The 22924-nt window shown below is 47.6% G+C and overlaps 1 protein-coding gene across 1 annotated transcript; it reads left to right on the top strand.

Moving 5' to 3' along the window:
• Positions 1-1599: 1599 nt before the first annotated feature.
• LOC118473156 (uncharacterized) lies at positions 1600-5380 on the top strand. The gene is made up of 3 exons (XM_035961867.1): positions 1600-1629; positions 1993-2155; positions 5349-5380. Exons 1-3 carry the CDS (start codon positions 1609-1611, stop codon positions 5378-5380), a joined length of 216 nt encoding a protein of 71 aa, XP_035817760.1. The 5' UTR covers positions 1600-1608.
• Positions 5381-22924: the final 17544 nt, after the last annotated feature.

Here is a 22924-nt window from a genome sequence, read left to right as displayed (position 1 = left end):
GAAACAGCCATGTGTACTATTAGGCGAGGGACCATGCTTGCTGAACTCATACAGGTATCCTCATTGATTGTATGGGACGAAGCGCCGATGACGCATCGACATTGCTTTGAGGCCTTAGACAGAACCATGCGCGATATCCTCTCGGAGGACGAACCTGCGAACGCAATTATCCCGTTTGGTGGCAAAGTCGTTGTTTTGGGCGGCGATTTTCGTCAGATTCTACCAGTTGTTCGTAAGGGATCACGATCTGCAGTTGTTAATGCTTGCATTACCAACTCTAGGCTTTGGCGCCATGTCAGCTTCTTGAGCCTACATACGAACATGCGTCTTACCAACCCATGCCTACCATCGGAAAAGCGTGCTGCTCTTGCTGAATTTAGCAAATGGGTTCTGTCCATCGGAGATGGTACTGTTCCTGTTGAGAAGATGGACGGCGAGGCCGAGCCTTCGTGGATCACGATCCCTCCCGATCTATTGATTCATGATGACGGTGACAAGATCCTAGCACTTATAACTGAAGTGTACCCAAATTTTATTGCAAATCACAGAAACTATGATTACCTAGCTGTGCGGGCTATCATTTGTCCTAATAATTCAACTGTTGATGACATCAACGAGCGTATTGTTTCGATGGTACCTGGCAATGGCGTCGAGTGCATTAGCTGTGACACAATTTCAAAATCAGCAGAACACATTCCAGATTTTGATGTGCTTTACTTACCCAACCGAATTCCTCAATTCCATAAATGCACCCAATTTTCCTTGCCACAAACTTGTGCTTAAAGAGGGTGCGATGGTGATGCTGCTTCGCAATCTGAACCAAACTATGGGCCTCTGTAATGGGACAAGGCTGCTTATTTCCGAGCTAGGTCAGCGTGTTCTGCGATGCATAATACTCACAGGATCCAGGATTGGCGATGAGGTATTCATTCCACGAATTGCGCTGAACACAACGAACGTAAAATGGCCTTTCACTTTGCAGAGGACCCAGTTCCCATTACGCATCTGCTATGCCATGACAATAAATAAAAGCCAAGGACAGACGCTTTCCACTGTTGGCCTGTACCTAAAGAAACCAGTATTTACACATGGCCAGCTCTATGTTGCTGTTTCGCGTGCGACATCCAGGGAGGGGCTTAGAATTGTGATCGAAAATGATGATGGTTCCTGTGGCTCCTGTACTCGAAATGTTGTTTACCACGAGGTCTTAGATGCTGCGCTAGCAGCATCTTCGTAGCGCAGCTCACCTATTACAGATCTCATTTGTGTACAAATGTGCATATTGTAGATACATTTATGTACCATACTGTTGCCCCTTCCATTTTTTTTGTTTTTGAAATTTTCTATGCGTGCACCACTCATCGATGGTACCTCTTTTGTACTAAGGTGTTTATTCTGACATTCAGCGTGCTTACTTCATCTCTTACTGTCAACACATACTCATTAGACAAATGTTCTTGTTCCTCTTTTGCCTTTACTTTACAGATGGCAGAGGTTCTGATTGGTAGCCTTATGATTGGGAATTGCAGTGACAGGTTGTGTGTCCGTGTCTCCCGTATGTGGGAATTTTATGATCCTCAGGATGAGTCGAAGCTCCTCCACGCTGATATGGTCCTCATCGATGAGGAGGTACGCAATCTTCTTACTACATGAACATTGATGTAGATTTGAATTAAGGCAGCATTCCCACAGACTTACTGGTTCTGGTGCATTAACTACATCCCACAAAATTATTCCAGGCTTGTCCTTGTATGCTACTCAGAATATGGCAGCAACATCTTCCTGAAAATGTTAACATGGTCCAATAAATAGTTAACCACATTCTAAATAGATGCTACTCCCTCCATTTAGCTTCGTATTACAACAGTTAGTCTGGCTTCAGTCCCTCTCAGACATAATGGTTACCTCACTTATAATATTGAAACACATGATATCACTAAAAATTATGCCAAAATTGTATAGTGACAGAGACATTTCTTTTATTTTGTGTAGGGTGGCAGTGCTCATGCTCAAATATACCCTCCACTCGCTGCCGTTTTCAAGCCCATGATAAAGGAGGGCAATGTCTACAACATCTCCTACGTTCAGATCAGGAAAGCAAATAGGATGTACAAGCCTGTTGACAACGATATCATGATCGGTTTCACAAAATGGACGACAATCGAGGCGCTTATTGAAGTGCCACCGGCTTTTCCAGAGATTGTTTACTCCCTCACTCCCTTTGACCAGCTTACAACCCTTGTGGACATTAGGGAGTATTTCATAGGTACATAGCATGAATCCATCATGCGTTTTACACAGTTCTACCAAATGCTCTCTTGTCACTCTATATTGTTATGTAAAATAGATGTCATTGGCGCGGTCACCATGATCTCGGATGTCGCAACCATTCGTACAAAGATGCGCCAGACTCAAACAGCAAAGAGATCCATCACTATACAAAATGAGAGGTTAGTTACTTACCCCTGCAACAAGTTGTTTTACCCATGAGGTTATACTTGTGACTTGTTTTAATCGCGTTTTTAGCTGTACTCCCCTTGAGGTTGTGCTGTGGGGTGAGCAGGCAACCTCCTTCCCGGCTGATCAGATTAGTATTGCCGGCCAGGACTCACTCCAGATTATTATCTTTGTTGGTACTCTTGCTAGATCCTATGCTGGTATGTTTGTCTAACCTTGCTATTTACACTTCTATTAAGACTATTTTTACCCAAGGTTCCAAACCTTTCAGGTACCACTTCGCTAACAGGTGGATCGTCTTGCAAATGGTACGTGAATCCGCAGGTTCCAGAGGCAACAAGCCTTGCAGCCAGGTACCATAAACACGTCACCTGCTTCCCTTGAGCGCCAAAAAATATAGATCTACCCTTTATATGTCCAGCTCGCTTGTCTCCTTTTTTAGCTTGCAGCATAAAGGAGCCCAATTATGTCTGCTGCTGGTTCGACGCAGCGTGTGCCGAGGATTTCTACCGCTGAGCATAAGAAAGTATCTGAAATCAAACACCTGCATCCATTCAAGCATGAGGTGATTCCTTTCATGCTAATCGACTACGTCTTTTTATACACTCTTCTTGTGTGCCTAAGAGAACAATGCTAACCCCTATACTGCCTCATTTAACTGTTCTTTAGAAAGTTGAGTGGTTGGTAACAGTTACCGTTCTTAAGATTGATCAACTATGGTGGTACGAGTCCTGTAGAAAGTGCCTCAAGAAAACAAAGTCTCATGGTGATGCTTATAAATGCTCGGACTCTGGTTGTGGCCATGTTGGTCCGCCTAATCCAAGGTATGTGATGTTTCTTGGTCTGGTACATCTATGCCTTCTTACTCCTTAATCATACATCTGTGACTGCTACTTTATGTGCAGGTACAGGTTGCTCATCACAGCAGGAGATGAGACAGGCGAGACTGATTTCATAGTATTTGGACGTATGGCACAACGCATTGTTAAGAAACCACTTGACATCTTGATCGTGGATAATCCACCCGGATTTATTCCTGATGAAATAACTAAGCTGATGGAAAAGGTGTACACATTCAACGTAAGCTTCACAGACAGCACCATTGCTTTAGGCAATGTGTGTTTCCAGGTTAACACGGTTGTCGCCGAGATTGGTGATGGAGGTCAGGTTCCAATTTCACCCAGTGGATCCCAACCTTCATCAATTTCGTCTGCGCGGGCTGCATCCAAGTCTACGTCAGCAGACTCTGTCCCAACTGGAGGTATCTCTTCTCAGACACCACAGAGCACCAAAAACTACGGCAAGGATAAGGTAACCCATGCTTTCGAACACTCAATAAATTTGTTGTTGCCACCAACTCAGGTCGCCTTACAAACTTTATGCACTTCGATATAGCGTGCAAGGTCGCCAACGCCACTATCAAAAGGTGGGTCCTCAGCCACCAGGCAGGTTGCGAGGAAGATATCGGGAGGCTCAGCTGATAAAACTGGTGATGGCGATGACTTGGCTTCCGGCATTGCTAATTCTAGGTACATCCTCTGCCTCTCTGTGCTTTCTTGTTGTTTACAACAGTCTGAATGCCACTGTTATCAAATAGGTCTTAGATTTAATTGTGGCCTTATTTGCTCGCTTTTCTTTTGCCTCTGAAAAAACGTTGTCCAGTTGTGATGGGCAACATTTAAATTAGCAATGGACTACAGTGACTCTTACGCTTCCATTCCTATTGTTGCAACGGTCTTAGCTGCAGTGCCAAAACAGATGTGGCACATTTATGTTGCACCTGTACTGCCATGGACCTATTATGCTCTGAACTAAACCTAATTTTCACCAGACTTGGCTAAAGTTTGCAACACTCGATCTCCAGATCATTACTTTGCAACCTAATGTGCCCTTTTGCCGATATACGCAGTTGGTGTGAGACAGATGGTGACTGCTGTCTAGCTTTAGAAAATACACCCAGTCCTGTTTGTCTAGGCCTTTGATTTGAAATACTGGCTTCTATGGGATATCTTGTGCATTGACTTTTTGGATCCCACAGAAGCTAGCAAAAGCTCCTTTCGACTTCCTTTTGGTCTCTAATACAAATAAAATGTGTCTTAGAAACCAATTTGAAAATCTAGGCTTTTGTTCTCTCGGTGGATGCAACCGATCCTTTTTTGTTCCCATGGGTGCTGTTATGACCCCAATGATTGGCTGGTCTCCTCTCGATTATATGCTGCTTGTGCTAGAGCTCAGGGTTTTCCTGATCCTTGAGGGCTGTGCGGGGATACCTGGCCTCTCAGAATTGTCCAGTTTCTTGGTGTCTGTCCACCGGGTTCTTGAGTTTACTTGGGGATCTGTACCTTTGACAGCTTCATTGGGGAATTCCTGCGGCTTGGGGGGTTCTTGCGGTTGTGTTGAGTGGCCTTTCTGGAAGTGCACGTATTGAGCTCAGGCTTTGCTAAATAATATAGCCCTTTGCCAGCCTTGCGTTCTGTTCCTCCATGAGCTGCTGTTGCAGCTTCTCCACAGTGCGGTTTAGCTAAACAGTACTGTTGCAACTTGTAAGAACAAAACACTCCCAACATCCACTTGTCATGATTAAACGAACAGAGAGCCAATGACAATTGACACGCTAAACAGTACTGATTTGTAATTCTCACGTGCTCTACACACTGGACCAGCAATTCTAATGAAAACACTTAATATAATAGGTCCTATAGACTATTATTAAAAAGGAGCTTATATATTCAATAGTTTCCAGTCTTTCAGCAAAACAAGTTTCATGATAGTTCAAAAAAATAATGCCGCGTTGAAGAATGTCTGACAGCCAACCCTTGCCAAAACATTTTTGTTGCCCTAGAAATTTACACATGTTATATTTATGGAACTTTATATTCACATTCTTATATTTGTTTGCAGCCTTGACAAATCTGCAGTCTGAACACGTCACAGATGATGTCTTGCCTTTTGTAGATCTTTTGTGGATGGATTGTTCAGCTGGCTTTAGTAGATGAAATGGCTCTGCACTTGTAGTTGCGTAATGTTTGTGTCTAGCTGTCTGGATTGTACCGGCCAAGAGTTGGCTCTAGGTACCTTGTAAATACCTCTGGTTTGGACCATGTAATCTTATTTTGGACCAGTTTCCAGCTGAAACAAGCCTCAACGTCATGCTATGGTGCATGTTTAAGTGCGGTGCTACAACTTTAATGTGAATTATTTTCGAGCTATCTGTGTTCTATGTTCTGTTGAGTATCTGTTTTCTTTCTCACTGAACTAAACAATTTTGGTTTGAGATTTAGTACATCCTCCTTTTAGTTTGATTATAGCGTGTATAATTATGTATTCATATTTCCCGGTGCCGGATAGGGCGCCCGAAGGGGCGCCGCTTGATCTAGTATATTTTAGATGGAGCAAGTATTATCACTACTACTAGTCGTTCACAGCCACGCTTGCCCCTGTCCAGATGTGCCCCCGCCCCCACTCGCTATTCCCCCGCGCCCGCCGCATCCGTCGTCGCCTCTGTGCTCCTTGGCCTCAGCGCCGCACGCCCGCACCCAACCCCCATCATCGGTGTCGTCGTCTCTGCCCCCTCCTCACGATGTGAATCTATGTGTCACCCCTTCCCTCCCTCATCGAGACCTCTCCACCCCTTCCCTCTCCTATCACCACCCATCCCTCAGCCACCTCAGCGGGGAGCATTTAGAGTGTCGCCCACGAAGGGACAAGGCTAGCGTCGGCTCCCCGTCTCCCTCCCTTCCTCCAGATCTCGGCGTGAGGAAGAAGACTTGAGGTTCGGAGGAGTAAACTCTACTTGTCGTCTCGCGCTAGTTGATCGGTGCGCGGGCGAGATTTGGGCAGAGATGTAGGGCATGGCACCGTCCATGGCGAGCTCCGAACTCAACTACCCTGACAGCTTCTACGCCGCGATCTACGCTGGGTCGGGAGACACCGCCCCTGATGGTAGAGGTACTCACCAACCCCTATTGCCGCCATCTCCTCCACATGTTTCCCCTCTGATGAAACCCTTGCTAGCCATGGCGTTGCGAGTCGTCCTCGCCGTCGTCCATCGCCCTGTCGCGTCGCCCGTGGCCGCAAGCCCCGCGACCTTCTGTGACCCCTCCTCTCCTCACTCTCCAACCTCGGTGTCGGTTACTTTATCACCACCGCGCGCTCGGCTTCCTTATCATGCCTGCTTGTCTCCCACTAGCTTTCTACCTCTACTTTGGTTGTCATAGCGATAGGGACTATTGTGCTGGGGAAGTGAAAGGGAAATAGGGATTAACCTTTTCCTATAAATAATTTTGGTGGTTGAATGCCCAACACAAATAATTGGACTAACTAGTTTGCTCTAGAATACATGTTCTATAGGTGCATAAAGGTTCAACACAAACCAATAAAAGATTGAAGAAAGGGTTCAAAAACAAAGGAGCAAAGAAACCAAGAGTGCCCTGGTCTGGCGCACCGGACTGTCCGGTGCACCAGGACCGTACAGCGTCCAACTCCCCACTCTCGGGTTTCTCAAGGCGCGCTCCGCTATAATTCACCGGACTATCCAGTGTGCCACCGGACTGTCCGGTGCACCAACGGAGCAACAACTAATTCGCGCAATGGTCGCCTGCAAAAGCTGAAGATTCAGATGAACAGCGCGCAATAGTGCGCGCCAGAGCAGAGCCGCCCGTCAGAGGCGCACCGGACACTGCACAGTGCATGTCTGGTGCGACACTGGACTGTCCAGTGCCACTAGAGGACAAAGCCTCCAACGGTCAGAAGCTCTTGAACCCTAACGGTTGGGTGACATGCGCACCAGACAGTGTCTGGTGCGCCCATCGATAGCAGCCATCCCCAACAGCTATATGGTGGTTGAGGGCTATAAATATCCCCCAACCACCACCACTTAAAGCATCCAAGATTTCTGAGCATCACATTCAATACAAGGGCTCTAGCATTCACTTCTAGTCACAATTCAAAAGATCAAAGCCTCTCCAAGTCCCAAATTCAACTCAAGGACTTAGTGACTTGTGAGAGAGAGATTTTGTGTTCTTTTGAGCTCTTGCCTCTTGGATTGCCTTCTTCCTTTCTCATTTCTTTTCTCGAGTGATTTGTAATCGAAGCAAGAGACACCTAAGTGTGTGGTGGTCCTTGCGGGGTCTAAGTGACCCGGGAGATTAAGGAAAAGGCTCACTGGGTCTAAGTGACCGTTTGAGAGAGGGAAAGGGTTGAAAGAGACCCGGTCTTTGTGACCACCTCAACGGGGACTAGGTTCTTTAGAACCGAACCTCGGTAAAACAAATCATTGTGTTCATCCGCTTTATTTCTTGGATGATTTGTTTTCCCTCTCTTTCGGACTCGAATTCATTTCTAACGCTAACCCCGGCTTGTAGTATGTGCTTAAGTTTATAATTTTCAGATTCCGCCTATTCACCCCCTCCTCCCTCTAGGTGACTTTCAATTGGTATCAGAACCCGGTACTTCATTAGAGTCTAACAACTCGAAGTGATGTCGGGAGCATCCGCCAAGAGGGATATGGAAACCGGCGAGAAGGCCATAAGCCACAGGAAGGCTCTATCAAGGGAGTCTGGCGCCAAAGGCAAGGCTGAATCCCCTCCCCGCGTCAAGTCGCTTCGGAGTAGCGACAAGAAGAAGAAGATAAAGAAAGTGGTCTACTACGAGACCGATTCTTCGTCGCCCTCCACATCCGGCTCCGACGCGGCGTCCGTCACTTCTAAGCGCCATGAGCGCAAGAAGTATAGTAAGATGCCACTTCATTATCCCCATATTTCTAAGCGTGCTCCTTTACTTTCGGTTCCATTAGGCAAACCACCATATTTTGATGGTGAGGATTATTGTATGTCGAGTGATAAAATGAGGCATCATCTAACCTCACTCCACGCAAGCATATGGGACATTGTTGAGTTTGGAGCGCAGGTACCTACCATGGGGGACGAGGGCTACGACTCGGACGAGGTCGCCCAAATACGACACTTTAACTCTCAAGCCACTACTATACTCCTTGCCTCTCTATGTCAAGAGGAGTATAATAAAGTGCAAGGGTTAAAAAGCGCTAAGAAGATTTGGGACGTCCTAAAACCGCGCACGAAGGAGATGAGGTGACCAAGATCACCAAGCGGTAGACGATCGAGGGGGAGCTCGGTCGATTCGTCCTCAACCAAGGAGAGGAGCCACAAGCGATGTACAACCGGCTCAAGACCTTGGTCAATCAAGTGCGCAACCTTGGGAGCACAAAATGGGATGACCATGAAATGGTCAAGGTTATTCTAAGATCCCTTGTTTTTCGTAACCCTACTCAAGTTCAATTGATTCGTGGGGAGCCTAGATACAAGTTAATGTCTCCCGAGGAAGTGATAGAGAAGTTTGTGAGCTTTGAACTAATGATCAAAGGCTCCAAACAAATCGTCGACTTGGAGCAAGGCGGCACCTCCACACCCGAGGTGCAACCCATCACATTCAAAGCGACGGAAGAGAAGAAAGAAGAGTCTACATCAAGTAGGCTCCCTATCGACGCTTCCAAGCTCGACAATGAGGAGATGGCGTTCATCATCAAGAGCTTCCGTCAAATCCTCAAGCAAAGGAGGGGGAAGGACTACAAACCCTGCTCCAAGAGGGTGTGCTACAAATATGGTAAGGTCGGTCATTTTATTGCTAAATGTCCTATGTCTAGTGATAGTGATAGGGGCAACGACAAGAGGGGGAAGAAGGAGAAGAAGAGGTACTACAAAAAGAAGGGCGGCGATGCCCATGTGTGTCGAGAATGGGACTCCGATGAGAGCTCCACCACTCCTCCGACGACGAGGATGCCGCCAACATCGCTGTAAACAAGGGACTTCTCTTCCCCAACGTCGGCCACAAATGCTTCATGGCAAAGGACGGCAAAAAGAAGAAGGTACAATCTAGAACCACCCCAAGTATAATATATCTAGTGATGAGGGTAGTCCTAGTGATGATGAAGATGATCTGCTTACCCTTTTTGCCAACCTTAACATACAACAAAAGGAAAAAATTAAATGAATTGATAGGAGCCATTCATGAGAAGGATGAACTTTTGGATAGCCAAGAGGAATTCCTTATTAAAGAAAACAAAAGGCATGTTAAAGTTAAAAATGCTTACGCTCAGTAAATTGAAAAATGTGAAAATTTGACAAAGGAGCTTTGAAAGTCGCCTAGAGGGGGTGAATAGGCAAATCTGAAATTTATAAAGTTTAAGCACAACTACAAGCCGGGGTTAGCGTTAGAAAAATAATCGAGTCCGAAAGAAAGGGTGAAAACAAATCACAAGCAAATAAGGCGGATGACACGGTGATTTGTTTTACTGAGGTTCGGTTCTTGCAAATCTACTCCCTGTTGAGGTGATCACAAAGACCGAGTCTCTTTCAACCCTTTCCCTCTCTCAAACAGTCACTTAGACTGAGTGAGCTTCCTTCCTTGATTTCCCGGGTCACTTAGACCCTACAAGGACCACCACACAACTGGTATCTCTTGCTTCGCTTATAAGGCTTTGAGAGTAAGAATGAGAGAAAGAAGAAAGCCAACCAAGCAACAAGAACAACAAAAGAACACAAGTCGATCTTCTCACAAGTCCTAAAAACTAGAGTTGAATTGTGGACTTCGATTCGATCGGTGGCTTTGATTTGTGTATTGGAGTGTTGTGTATTGCTCTTGTATTGAATGAGGAGTAGTGAATGCTTAGATGCCTTGAAGAGTGGTGGTTGGAGGTATTTATAGCCCCAACCACCAAATTGGTCGTTGGGGAAGGCTGCTGTCGTATGGCGCACCGGACAGTTTGGTGCGCCACCGGACACTGTACGGTGCGCCAGCCACGTCACCCAACCGTTAGGGTTCGGCCGTTGGAGCTTCTGATATGTGGGCCACCGGACAGTCCGGTGGTGCACCGAACAGGTCTTGTTAACTATCTGATGCGCCATCTGCGCCTGCTCTGACTTCTGCGCGCGTTGTCCGCGCACTGTAGCTCAATGTTCACTTTTTGCAGACGACCGTTTGCGCTGTAGCCGTTACTCCGCTTGGCACACCGGACAGTCTAGTGCTACACCGGACAGTCCGGTGAATTATAGCGGAGTGGCTTCCCAAATTCCCGAAGGTGGCAAGTTTGGAGTGGATCTCCCAGGTGCACCGGACACTGTCCGGTGCGCTAGACCAGGACAACCTTCGGTTGTCTTTTGTTCTTTTTATTTGAACCCTTTCTTGGACTTTTTATTGGTTTGTGTTGAACCTTTGGCACCTGTAGAACTTATAACCTAGAGCAAACTAGTTAGTCCAATTATTTGTGTTGGGCAATTCAACCACCAAAATCATTTAGGAAAAGGTTTGACCATATTTCCCTTTCAATCTCCCCCTTTTTGGTGATTGATGCCAACACAAACCAAAGCAAATATATAAGTGCAGAATTGAACTAGTTTGCATAAGGTAAGTGCAAAGGTTACTTGGAATTAAACCAATATACATTTTACAAGATATGCATGGATGCTTTCTTCTAATTTAACATTTTGGACCACGCTTGCACCACTTGTTTTGTTTTTGCAAATATTTTGGAAATTCTTTTCAAAGTCTTTTTGCAAATAGTCAAAGGTAAATGAATAAGATTTCGAGAAGAATTTTCAAGATTTGAAATTTTTCTTTGACTAAACAAAACTCCCCCTCAAGGAAATTCTCCTCTTAGTGTTCAAGAGGGTTTTAGATATTAATTTTGAAGAAGTTATACCAATTTGACATTATATCAAAAATAAGATACCAATTGAAAAACTTATTTAACACAAACTCAAAAGACTACATTTTTTGAAATTGGTGGTGGTGCGGTCCTTTTGCTTTGGGCTAATACTTTCTCCCCCTTTGGCATGAATCACCAAAAACGGATACTTGTGAGTGAAATATAAGCCTTTTTCAAACTTTCTCCCTCTTTGGTAAACAAAATATGAGTGAAGATTATACCAAATTGGAGAGCGGTGTGGAGCGACGAGGAAGGATGAGTAATTCGATGGAGTGGAGTGGAAGCCTTGTCTTCGCCGAAGAACTCCATTTCCCTTTCAATCTATGACTTAGCATGAAATACACTTGAAAACCACATTAGTCATAACCAATGAAAGAGATATGATCAAAGGTATATATCAATGAGCTATGTGTGCAAAATATCAATCAAAATTCCTAGAATCAAGAATGTTTAGCTCATGCCTAAGTTTGGTAAATGTTTTCTCATCTAATGGCTTGGTAAAGATATCGGCTAATTGTTCTTTGGTGCTTACATATGCAATTTCGATATCCCCCCGTTGTTGGTGATCCCTCAAAAAGTGATACCGAATAGCTATGTGCTTAGTGCGGCTGTGCTCAACGGGATTATCCGCCATGCGGATTGTACTCTCATTATCACATAGGAGAGGAACTTTGGTTAATTTGTAACCATAGTCCCTAAGCGTTTGCCTCATCCAAAGCAATTGCGCGCAACAATGACCTGCGACAATGTACTCGGCTTCGGCGGTAGAAAGAGCTACATATTTTTGTTTCTTTGAAGCCCAAGACACTAGGGATCTTCCCAAGAACTGGCAAGTCCCTGATGTGCTCTTTCTATCAATCTTACACCCTGACCAATCAGCATCTGAATATCCTATTAAATCAAATGTGGATCCCTTGGGGTACCAAAGACCAAACTTAGGAGTATGAACTAAATATCTCAAGATTCGTTTTATGGCCCTAAGGTGAACTTCCTTAGGATTGACTTGGAATCTTGCACACATGCATACGGAAAGCATAATATCCAGTCGAGATGCACATAAATAGAGTAGAGAACCTATCATCGACCGGTATACCTTTTGATCTATGGATTTACCTCCCGTGTCGAGGTCGAGATGCCCATTGGTTCCCATGGGTGTCTTGATGGGCTTGACATCCTTCATTCCAAACTTGGTGAGTATGTCTTGAATGTACTTCGTTTGGCTAATGAAGGTGCCCTCTTGGAGTTGCTTGACTTGAAATCCTAAGAAATACTTCAACTCCCCCATCATAGACATCTCGAATTTTTGAACCATTATCCTACTAAACTCTTCACAAGTAGATTTGTTAGTAGACCCAAATATGATATCATCAACATAAATTTGGCATACAAACAAATCATTTGCAATAGTTTTAGTAAAGAGAGTAGGATCGGCTTTTCTGACTTTGAAGCCATTAGCGATAAGAAAATCTCCTAGGCATTCATACCATGCTCTTGGGGCTTGCTTGAGCCCATAAAGCACCTTAGAGAGTTTGTAAACATGATTAGGGTACTCACTATCTTCAAAGCCGGGAGGTTACTCAACATAGACCTCCTCCTTGATTGGTCCATTGAGGAAGGCACTCTTCACGTCCATTTGATAAAGCTTGAAGCCATGGTAAGTAGCATAGGCAAGTAATATACGAATTGACTCAAGCCTAGCTACGGGTGCATAGGTTTCACCAAAATCCAAACCTTCGACTTGTGAATATCCCTTGGCCACATGTCATGCTTTGTTCCTTGTCACCACACCATGCTCATCTTGTTTGTTGCAGAAGACCCACTTGGTTCCTACAACATTATGGTTAGGACGTGGAACAAGATGCCATACCTCATTCCTCGTGAAGTTGTTGAGCTCCTCTTGCATCGCCAACACCCAATCTGAATCCCTTAATGCGTCTTCCACCCTGTATGGCTCGATAGAAGACACAAAGGAGTAATGTTCACAAAAATGAGCAACACGAGATCGAGTAGTTACCCCCTTTTGAATATCACCGAGGATGGTGTTCACGGGGTGATCTCGTTGTATTGCTTGGTTGACTCTTAGGTGAGGCGGCCTTGGACCCTCATCATCTTCCTTGTCTTGATCATTAGCATCTCCCCCTGGATCATTGTCCTCCTCTTGAGGTGACTCCTCTTGATCTTCATTTCCATCATCTTGAGCTTGATCCTCATCTTGGGTTGGTGGAGATGCTTGATTTGAAGATGATGGTTGATCTTGTGCATGTGGAGGCTCTTCGGATTCCTTAGGACACTCATCCCTAATGGACATGTTCCTTAGCGCGATGCATGGAGCCTCTTCATCATCTAGCTCATCAAGATCAACTTGCTCTACTTGAGAGCCGTTAGTCTCATCAAACACAATGTCACAAGAAACTTCAACTAGTCCAGTGGACTTGTTAAAGACTCTATATGCTCTTGTGTTTGAATGATAACCAAGTAAAAAACCTTCTACAACCTTAGGAGCAAATTTAGATTTTTTACCTCTTTCAACAAGAATAAAGCATTTGCTACCAAAGACTCTAAAATATGAAACATTGGGCTTTTTACTGGTGAGGAGTTCATATGATGTCTTCTTGAGGATTCGGTGAAGATATAACCGGTTGATGGTGTAGCAAGCGGTGTTGACCGCCTCGGCCCAAAACCGGTCCGAAGTCTTGTACTCATCAAGCATGGTCCTCGCCATGTCAAGTAGAGTTCTATTCTTCCTCTCTACTACACCATTTTGTTGCGGCGTGTAGGGAGAAGAGAACTCATGCTTGATGCCCTCGTCCTCAAGGAAGCCTTCTATTTGTGAGTTCTTGAACTCAGTTCCGTTGTCGCTTCTAATCTTTTTGATCCTTAAGCCGAACTCATTTTGAGCTCGTCTCAAGAATCCTTTTAAGGTCTCTTGGGTTTGAGATTTATCCTGCAAAAAGAACACCCAAGTGAAGCGAGAATAATCATCCACAATAACTAGACAGTACTTACTCCCGCCGATGCTTATGTAAGCTATCGGGCCGAATAGATCTATGTGGAGTAGCTCAAGCGGCCTATCAGTCGTCATGATGTTCTTGTGTGGATGATGAACACCAACTTGCTTCCCTGCTTGACATGTGCTACAAATCCTGTCTTTCTCAAAATGAACATTTGTTAGTCCCAAAATGTGCTCTCCCTTTAGAAGCTTCTGAAGATTCTCCATCCCAACGTGGGCTAGTCGGCGATGCCAGAGCCAACCCATGTTAGTCTTAGCAATTAAGCAAGCGTCGAGTTCAGCTCTATCAAAATCAACTAAGTATAGCTGACCCTCTAACACTCCCTTAAATGCTACTGAATCATCACTTCTTGTAAAGACAGTAACACCTATATCCGTAAAAAGACAGTTGTAACCCATTTTGCATAATTGAGAAAAAGAAAGCAAATTGTAATCTAAAGAATCTATAAGAAAAACATTGGAAATAGAATGGTCAGGTGATATAGCAATTTTACCAAGTCCTTTGACCAAACCTTGATTTCCATCCCCGAATGTGATAGCTCGTTGGGGATCATGATTTTTCTCATATGAGAAGAACATCCTTTTCTCCCTTGTCATGTGGTTTGTGCACCCGCTATCAATAATCCAACTTGAGCCCCTGGATGCATAAACCTACAAAACAAATTTAGGCCTTATTCTTAGGTACCCAAACGGTCTTGGGTTCTTTGACATTAGAAACAAGCACCTTGGGTACCCAAACACAAGTCTTTGAGCCCTTGTGTTTGGCCCCAACATATTTGACAACTACTTTGCCTGATTTGTTAGTTAATATATATGATGCATCAAAAGTCTTAAATGAAATAATAGGCTCATTTGATGCAATAGGAGTTTTCTTCTTAGACAATTTAGCATGAGTGGATTGCCTAGAACTAGATGCCTCACTCTTATACATAAAAGCATGATGAGAGCCAAAGTGAGACTTCCTAGAGTGAATTCTCCTAATTTTGTGTTCGGGGTAACCGGCAGGGTATAAAATGTAACCCTCGTTATCCTGAACCTTGGGAGCCTTACCCTTAACAAAATTAGACAATTTCTTAGGGGCATTAAGCTTGACATTGTCTCCCTTTTGGAAGCCAATGCCATCCTTAATGCCAGGGCGTCTCCCACTATAGAGCATGCTTCTAGCAAATTTAAATTTTTCATTTTCTATGTCATGCTCATTAATCTTAGCACTAAGTTGAGCTATGTGATTATTTTGTTGTTTAATTAAAGCTAGGTGATCATGAATATCATCAACATTAATATCTCTACATCTAGTGCAAATAGTAACATGTTCAACGATAGATGTAGAGGGTTTGCAAGTATTTAATTCAACAATCTTAGCATGTAAAATTGCATTCTCATCTCTAAGATTGAAAATAGAAACATTGCAAACATTTAAATCTTTAGCCTTAGCAATTAATTTTTCATTTTCAATTTTAAGGCTAGAGAGAGATGCATTCAATTTGTCAATCTTAGCAATCAAATTTGCATTATCATTTCTAAGGTTGACAAGAGAATCATCACTAACATTTAATTTCTCAACCTTAGCAATCAATTTGTCATTTTCAAATCTAAGGTTGGAAATAGTGTCATGGCAAGTGCTTAGCTCACTAGTTAATTTTTCACATTTTTCTATCTCTTGAGCATAAGCATTTTTAACTTTAACATGCTTCTTATTTTCTTTAATAAGGAAGTCCTCTTGGCTATCCAAGAGTTCATCCTTCTCATGAATAGCACTAATCAATTCATTCAATTTTTCTTTTTGTTGCATGTTTAAGTTAGCAAAAAGGGTGAGCAAATCATCCTCATCATCACTAGAGCTAGCCTCATCACTAGATGTTGCATATTTAGTGGAAGCTCTAAATTTTACCTTCTTCTTTTTGCCGTCCTTTGCCATGAGGCACTTGTGGCCAACGTTGGGGAAGAGAAGACCCTTGTTGACGGCGATGTTGGCGGCGTCCTCGTCGGAGGAGAAGTCGGTGGAGCTCACGTTGGAGTCCCATTCCCGACAAACATGGGCATCGCCGCCCTTCTTCTTGTAATACTTCTTCTTTTCCTTCCTTCTTCCCTTCTTATCGTCGCCTCTGTCACTATCACTTGATAATGGACATTTTGCAATAAAATGACCGGGCTTACCACACTTGTAGCAAACTTTCTTGGAGCGGGGCTTGTAGTCCTTCCCCCTCCTTTGCTTGAGGATTTGGCGGAAGCTCTTGATGATGAGCGCCATCTCCTCGTTGTCGAGCTTGGAGGCGTCGATGGGGAGTCTACTTGGTGTAGACTCTTCTTTCTTCTCTCCCGTTGCTTTGAAGGCAACGGGTTGCACCTCGGGTGTGGAGGTGGCGCCTTGCTCGATGATTTTCTTGGAACCTTTGATCATTAACTCAAAGCTCACAAATTTTCCTATAACCTCCTCGGGAGACATTAACTTGTATCTAGGATCACCACAAATTAATTGAACTTGTGTAGAATTAAGAAAAACAAGTGATCTTACAATAACCTTGACCATTTCATGGTCATCCCACTTTGTGCTCCCGAGGTTGCGCACTTGGTTCACCAAGGTTTTGAGCCGGTTGTACATTGCTTGTGGCTCCTCCCCTTGATGAAGCATGAAGCGACCGAGCTCCCCCTCGATCGTTTCCCTCTTGGTGATCTTGGTCACCTCGTCTCCTTCATGCGCGGTCTTGAGCATGTCCCAAATCTCTTTGGCACTCTTCAACCCTTGCACCTTATTATACTCCTCTCGACTTAGAGAGGCAAGGAGTATAGTAGTGGCTTGGGAGTTGAAGTGCCGGATTTGGGCTACCTCGTCCGAGTCATAGCCTTCATCCCCCACGGATGGTTCCTGCGCACCAAACTCAACAATGTCCCAAATACTAGCGTGAAGTGAGGTTAGATGGTGCCTCATTTTATCACTCCACATACAATAATCTTCACCGTAAAAAACCGGTGATTTGCCTAGTGAGACGGAAAGTAAAGGAGTGTGTTTGGAAATGCGAGGATAGCGTAAGTGGATCTTACTAAACTTCTTGCGCTCATGGCGCTTAGAAGTGACGGAAGGTGTGTCGGAGCCGGAAGTGGAGGGCGACGAAGAATCGATCTCGTAGTAGACCACTTTCTTCATTTTCTTCTTCTTGTCGCCACTCCGGTGCGACTTGACGCGGGGAGGTGACTCTTCCCTCCTTTTGTTGTCGGACTCCCCCGATGGCGCCTTCCCGTGGCTTGTGGAGGGCTTCTCGCCGATCACCATCTCCTTCTTGGCGTGAGCTCCCGACATCACTTTGAGAGGTTAGGCTCTTAATGAAGTACCGAGCTCTAATACCAATTGAAAGTCGCCTAGAGGGGGGTGAATAGGCAAATCTAAAATTTATAAAGTTTAAGCACAACTACAAGACGGGGTTACCGTTAGAAAAATAATCGAGTCCGAAAGAAAGGGTGAAAACAAATCACAAGCAAATAAGACGGATGACACGGTGATTTGTTTTACCGAGGTTCGGTTCTTGCAAACCTACTCCCCTTGAGGTGGTCACAAAGACCGGGTCTCTTTCAACCCTTTCCCTCTCTCAAACAGTCACTTAGACCGAGTGGGCTTCCTTCCTTAATTTCCCGGGTCACTTAGACCCCGCAAGGACCACCACACAATTGGTGTCTCTTACTTCGCTTACAAGGCTTTGAGAGTAAGAATGAGAGAAAGAAGAAAGCCAACCAAGCAACAAGAACAACAAAAGAACACAAGTCGATCTTCTCACAAGTCCTAAAAACTAGAGTTGAATTGTGGACTTTGATTCGATCAGTGGCTTTGATTTGTGTCTTGGAGTGTTGTGTATTGCTCTTGTACTGAATGAGGAGTAGTGAATGCTTGGATGCCTTGAAGAGTGGTGGTTGGGGGTATTTATAGCCCCAACCACCAAAATGCCCGTTGGGGAAGGATGCTATCGTATGGCGCACCGGACAGTCCGGTGCACCAGCCATGTCACCCAACTGTTAGGGTTTGACCGTTGGAGCTTCTGACATGTGGGCCACCGGACAGTCCGGTGGTGCACCAGACAGGTCCTGTTCACTGTCAGGTGCGCCATCTGCGCCTGCTCTGACTTCTGCGCACGCTGTCCGCGTGGTGTAGCTCACTGTTCACCTTTTGCAGACGACCGTTGGCGCTATAGTCGTTACTCCGCTTGGCACACCGGACAGTCCGGTGAATTAGAGCGGAGTGGCTTCCCAAATTTCCGAAGGTGGCAAGTTTGGAGTGGATCTCCCTGGTGCACCGGACACTGTTCGGTGGTGCACCGGACAGTGGCAGCCTTCGGTTGTCTTTTGCTCTTTTTATTTGAACCCTTTCTTGGACTTTTTATTGGTTTGTGTTGAATCTTTGGTACCTGTAGAACTTATAATCTAGAGCAAACTAGTTAGTCCAATTATTTGTGTTGGGCAATTCAACCACCAAAATCATTTAGGAAAAGGTTTGACCCTATTTCCCTTTCAAGCTTAGCATTTGCCATAACACTATTTCAAACCTTAGAACTGAGAATGCTAGTTTAATTGCTATGGTTGAAAAATTAAATGCTTGCAATGATTCAATTGCTAGTCTTAGAAATGAAAGTGACAATTTAGTTTCTAAGATTAAATAGCTAAATATTTGCAATGTTTGTATTTCCAATCTTAGAAATGAGAATGTTATTTTAAATGCTAAGATTGAGGAATTAAAATTATGCAAACCCTCTACATCTACTGTCGAACATGTTTCTATTTGTACTAGATGTAGAGATATTAATGTTGATGCTATAAATGATCACCTTGCTTTAATTAAACAACAAAATGATCATATAGCTTAATTAACTGCAAAAATTAATAAGCATGTAATTGAAAATTTTAAATTTGCTAAAAGCATGCTTGTCGGTGTTTCGAGACAGGGGGGTCCCTAAGCCGACGAGTGAGTGTGCTGCGTGCCCCAGCCCAGATGGGTCGAGCGCGTGGGCGAGCGCGAAGGGGGGAGAGGCGAGGTGGCCGGAGCCGAGCGTGAGAGAGGTGGAAGTCCCGCGGCCTTCGTGTTCGTCCCGCGCCCAGGTCAGGTGCGCTTGCAGTAGGGGGGTTACAAGCGTCCACGCGGGTGAGGGAAGCGAGCGGCCCCAAGAGAGCGCCTGTCCCGTCCTCGGTCCCGCGCGGCCAACCTTCTCTGAGAAGGCCCTGGTCCTTCCTTTTATAGTCGTAAGGAGAGGATCCAGGTGTACAATGGGGTGGTGTAGCAGAGTGCTACGTGTCTAGCGGAGGGAGAGCTAGCGCCCTAGGTACATGCCAATGTGGCAGCCGGAGAGATCTGGGCACCCTGCTGGCGTGATGTCGTGGCTGTCGGAGGTGCGGCGGAGCCTGATGGAGGGACAGCTGTTGGAGCGGTCGAGTCCTTGCTTACGTCGTCCGGCTTCCGTAAGAGAGCTGGGGGCCGCCGTCGTCATGGAGCTTGTGGAGCACCATCATTGCCCCTCTGGCGGAGCTGGCCGGATGAGACGCCGGTCTTGTTCTCCGTGACCCGAGTCGATTCGGGGTAGGATGATGATGGCGCCTCCTGTTGACGTGGCGGTCTGTGCCCTAGGCAGGGCGACGTGGGGTTTCCTCCGAAGCCGAGGTTGAGTCTGCCTTCTGTTGCCGTGGCCGAGCCCGAGCCAAGGGGTCGGGCGAGGCGGAAGTCGTTCGGCCGAGGCCAGGGCGGAGTCCGAGCCCTGGGGTCGGGCGAGGCGGAGTTTCGTCGTCTTCCGGGTCTTAGCCCGAGTCCGAGCCCTGGGGTCGGGCGGAGCGGAGTTCGTCGTCTTCCGGGTCTTAGCCCGAGTCCGAGCCCTGGGGTCGGGCGGAGCGGAGTTCGCCGTCTTCCGGGTCTTAGCCCGAGTCCGAGCCCTGGGGTCGGGCGGAGCGGAGTTCGCCGTCTTCCGGGTCTTAGCCCGAGTCCGAGCCCTGGGGTCGGGCGGAGCGGAGTTCGCCGTGGCGCCTTTGGCAAGGCCTGATTGCCTGTCAGACTCACTCTGTCGAGTGGCACTGCAGTCGGAGTGGCGCAGGCGGCGCTGTCCTTCTGTCAGACTGGCCAGTGGAGCGGTGGAGTGACGGCGGTCACCTCGGCTCTGCCGGGGGCGCGTGTCAGGATAGAGGTGTCAGGCCACCTTTGCGTTAAATGCCCCTGCAATTTGGTCAGTTGGTGTGGTGATTTAGTCAAGGTTGCTTCTGAGCGAAGCCAAGGCCTTGGGCGAGCCGGTGATGTGTCCGCCATAAAAAGGGGGCCTCGGGCGAGACGGAAGTCTCTCGAGGTCGGCTGCCTTTGGCCGAGGCTAGGCTCGGGTGAAGCGTGATCGAGTCACTCGTGTGGACTGATCCCTGACTTAATCGTGCCCATCAGGCCTTTGCAGCTTTATGCTGATGGGGGTTACCAGCTGAGAATTAGGCGCCTTGAGGGTACCCCTAATTATGGTCCCCGACAGTAGCCCCCGAGCCTCGAAGGGAGTGTTAGCACTCGCTTGGAGGCTTTTGTCGCACTTTTTTGCAAGGGGACCAGCCTTTCTCGGTTGCATTTTGTTCCGGTGGGTGCGCGCGAGCGCACCCGCCGGGTGTAGCCCCCGAGGCCTCGGAGGAGTGGTTACACTCCTTCGAGGTCTTAATACTTCGCTTAACGCTTCGGCTGGTCTGGTCGTTCCCTCATGCGAACTGGCCGTAGCCCGGGTGCACGGTCGGGGCCCAAGCTCTCGGGCTGGTATGTTGACGCTGTCAACGATTTGGCCGGAGCCGGTTTTTGCGAGAGCAACCCCCGAGCCTCTGCACAGGGCGAGAGGACGATCAGGGACAGACTCGGCTTTTTACATACGCCCCTACGTCGCCTTTCCGCAAGGAGGAGGGGGGGAGTGCGCCATGTTACCCTCGATGGGCACCGAACATGGTGTCTCCGGTGAGCTGCAAGCGGGTAATCCGAGTGGACGTCCGTGCCCCGTTCGTTGGGGGTCGGCTAGGGGCCCAGAGGCACGCCCAAAAGTACCTGCGGGTGATTTGCCGGACCCGGTCCCCTGGCGACGGGGTCCGAGGGCTTGATGCCTCCCTCCGATGGGATTCCGTTACAAGATCGTTCCCGCTGGTCTCGGAAATGTCCTAGGGTACCTCGGGAGCGCAGCCCGAGCCTCGGTTATGTATCGAACGTACCCCTGGTCATCCCTCGCTCGGTGTCTGAGGCGACTGTGAACCCTTCGGGGGCCAGCCTTCGAACCCCTGATCAGTAATGGGCGCGGAGCCCGAGTAGCCTGAGGCGGCCATGGAGCCCTTCGGGGGGCTGGCCTTCGAACCCCTGACCAGTAGTGGGTGTCGGGCCCACGCGATCTGAGGCGACTGTTGAACCCTCGGGGGGCCAGCCTTCGAACCCCTGATCAGTAATGGGGGGCTCGGAGCCCGGTTCCTTCGCGGAGAAGGATCCCTTTCGGGGTATCCCCCTTTCCCGGTCCCTGTTGCAAGAGATAGAGAAAAAGGAAAACGGAAAAGGATACGAAATCGGACGACGTGGCGTACCTTTTCTGACGCGGTTATTGCGGCGAAGGTGAAGCGTCGCGCGCTCCTCTTACCAGAGGCGCCGCGTGTCCCGCCGCGGAGTTAATGCGACGGGGCGAGTGGTTGGCGGGGCGGCCGTTGCGCGCGTGCGATCCGTTCGAGGAACGGGTCACGGGTGCACCGTCTTCACGCCGTGAGAGGAGGCTCTCTTGCTGTCTCAGGATGGGACGTGAGCCTGGCTGACGACGTGACCGCTGCGCCCGCCCGCCTGCCACCGCTATTACTGCCGGCCCACTTTCGGTCGCTTTGACCGATGCGCCAGTCTGGCGCTGTTGGGTCGCCTCGAGTCGTGGCATAGGCTTCGCAACCGAAGAGGCGCGATGGTGGCACAAGTGGCGGTGCGGTTGCTTGCATGCAGCAACTGGCGCGCCGGTTGCTCGACGCGTGGGCCTGGGTTCCAAGCTGGCGTGTCAGAAGTCGGAGAAGCGCGTCCATCTGGCGCGGTTGCATGCCGCCTGCATGGCTGCCCGCCCCTTCTGCCCGTTGGTCTAGGCGAAAATGGGGTGTCGCCTGTTTGATTATCTGAACCGCTTTACCAAGCATGAGTTGCCCCGTGCCAAGGTGACGGGTGAGGTATCCGTATCCCGGAGGCGTAGGAATCCCTCGGCCCGTTCGGCCTTGTTATGTGAGGCTCCTCTAGCTTAGTTGAAGAGACCCCTCGGCCGCCCTTCGGTGGATCGAGGCCGGGGGTAGCGATATCAGTATGAACAGAGGCGGAGTTGGCTCGAGAGTGGGGAACCTGGTTGGCCGGAGCCTAGCCGTGTTGTCCGTCAGCGGAGCCGACGCCAAAGTCGGTCAGTCGAGGCCTCGGATCGGGCTGGCGCCCTTGGAAGCCGGTTGACCGAGGCCCCAGGGGTAACCGGTTGAGCCGCCTGCTCGGGCCGGATTCCCGGAGGAGCCCCTGGACCGCGGCGCCGCCCGAGGCTGGGTCGGGCTTTGCTGAAGACGTCGTCGATGCCGAGGGTGCTACGGCTCCCTTCGGCGTGAAGACCCGAGCCTGCAGGATCAGATCATCTTGTAGCGTGTGCTTTCTGCGGCCGCCGAGGCCAGAAGAACACGCCCTCGCCGCGCTCGCGAAGCTGCGTCTTTTTTCCTCCTGTTCCGAGCATCTGGACTCTGTCGGTAACAGGGATGTTTGTGTGAGCGAG

Source organism: Zea mays, chromosome 8, assembly GCF_902167145.1.
Source record: "Zea mays cultivar B73 chromosome 8, Zm-B73-REFERENCE-NAM-5.0, whole genome shotgun sequence".
Lineage (NCBI taxonomy): Eukaryota > Viridiplantae > Streptophyta > Magnoliopsida > Poales > Poaceae > Zea > Zea mays.
The sequence above is the reverse complement of the archived record's forward strand: the minus strand, read 5'-3'. Positions and strand labels throughout refer to the sequence as shown.

Excerpts from the sequence above, each read along its gene's own strand:
- LOC118473156 (XM_035961867.1), top strand. The coding sequence starts at position 1,609 with ATGGTCCTCATCGATGAGGAG. Across the intron at positions 1,630-1,992 it reads TGGTCCTCATCGATGAGGAG|GGTGGCAGTGCTCATGCTCA; the intron begins GTACGCAATCTT and ends TATTTTGTGTAG. Across the intron at positions 2,156-5,348 it reads GATCGGTTTCACAAAATGGA|TTGTTTGCAGCCTTGACAAA; the intron begins CGACAATCGAGG and ends ACATTCTTATAT.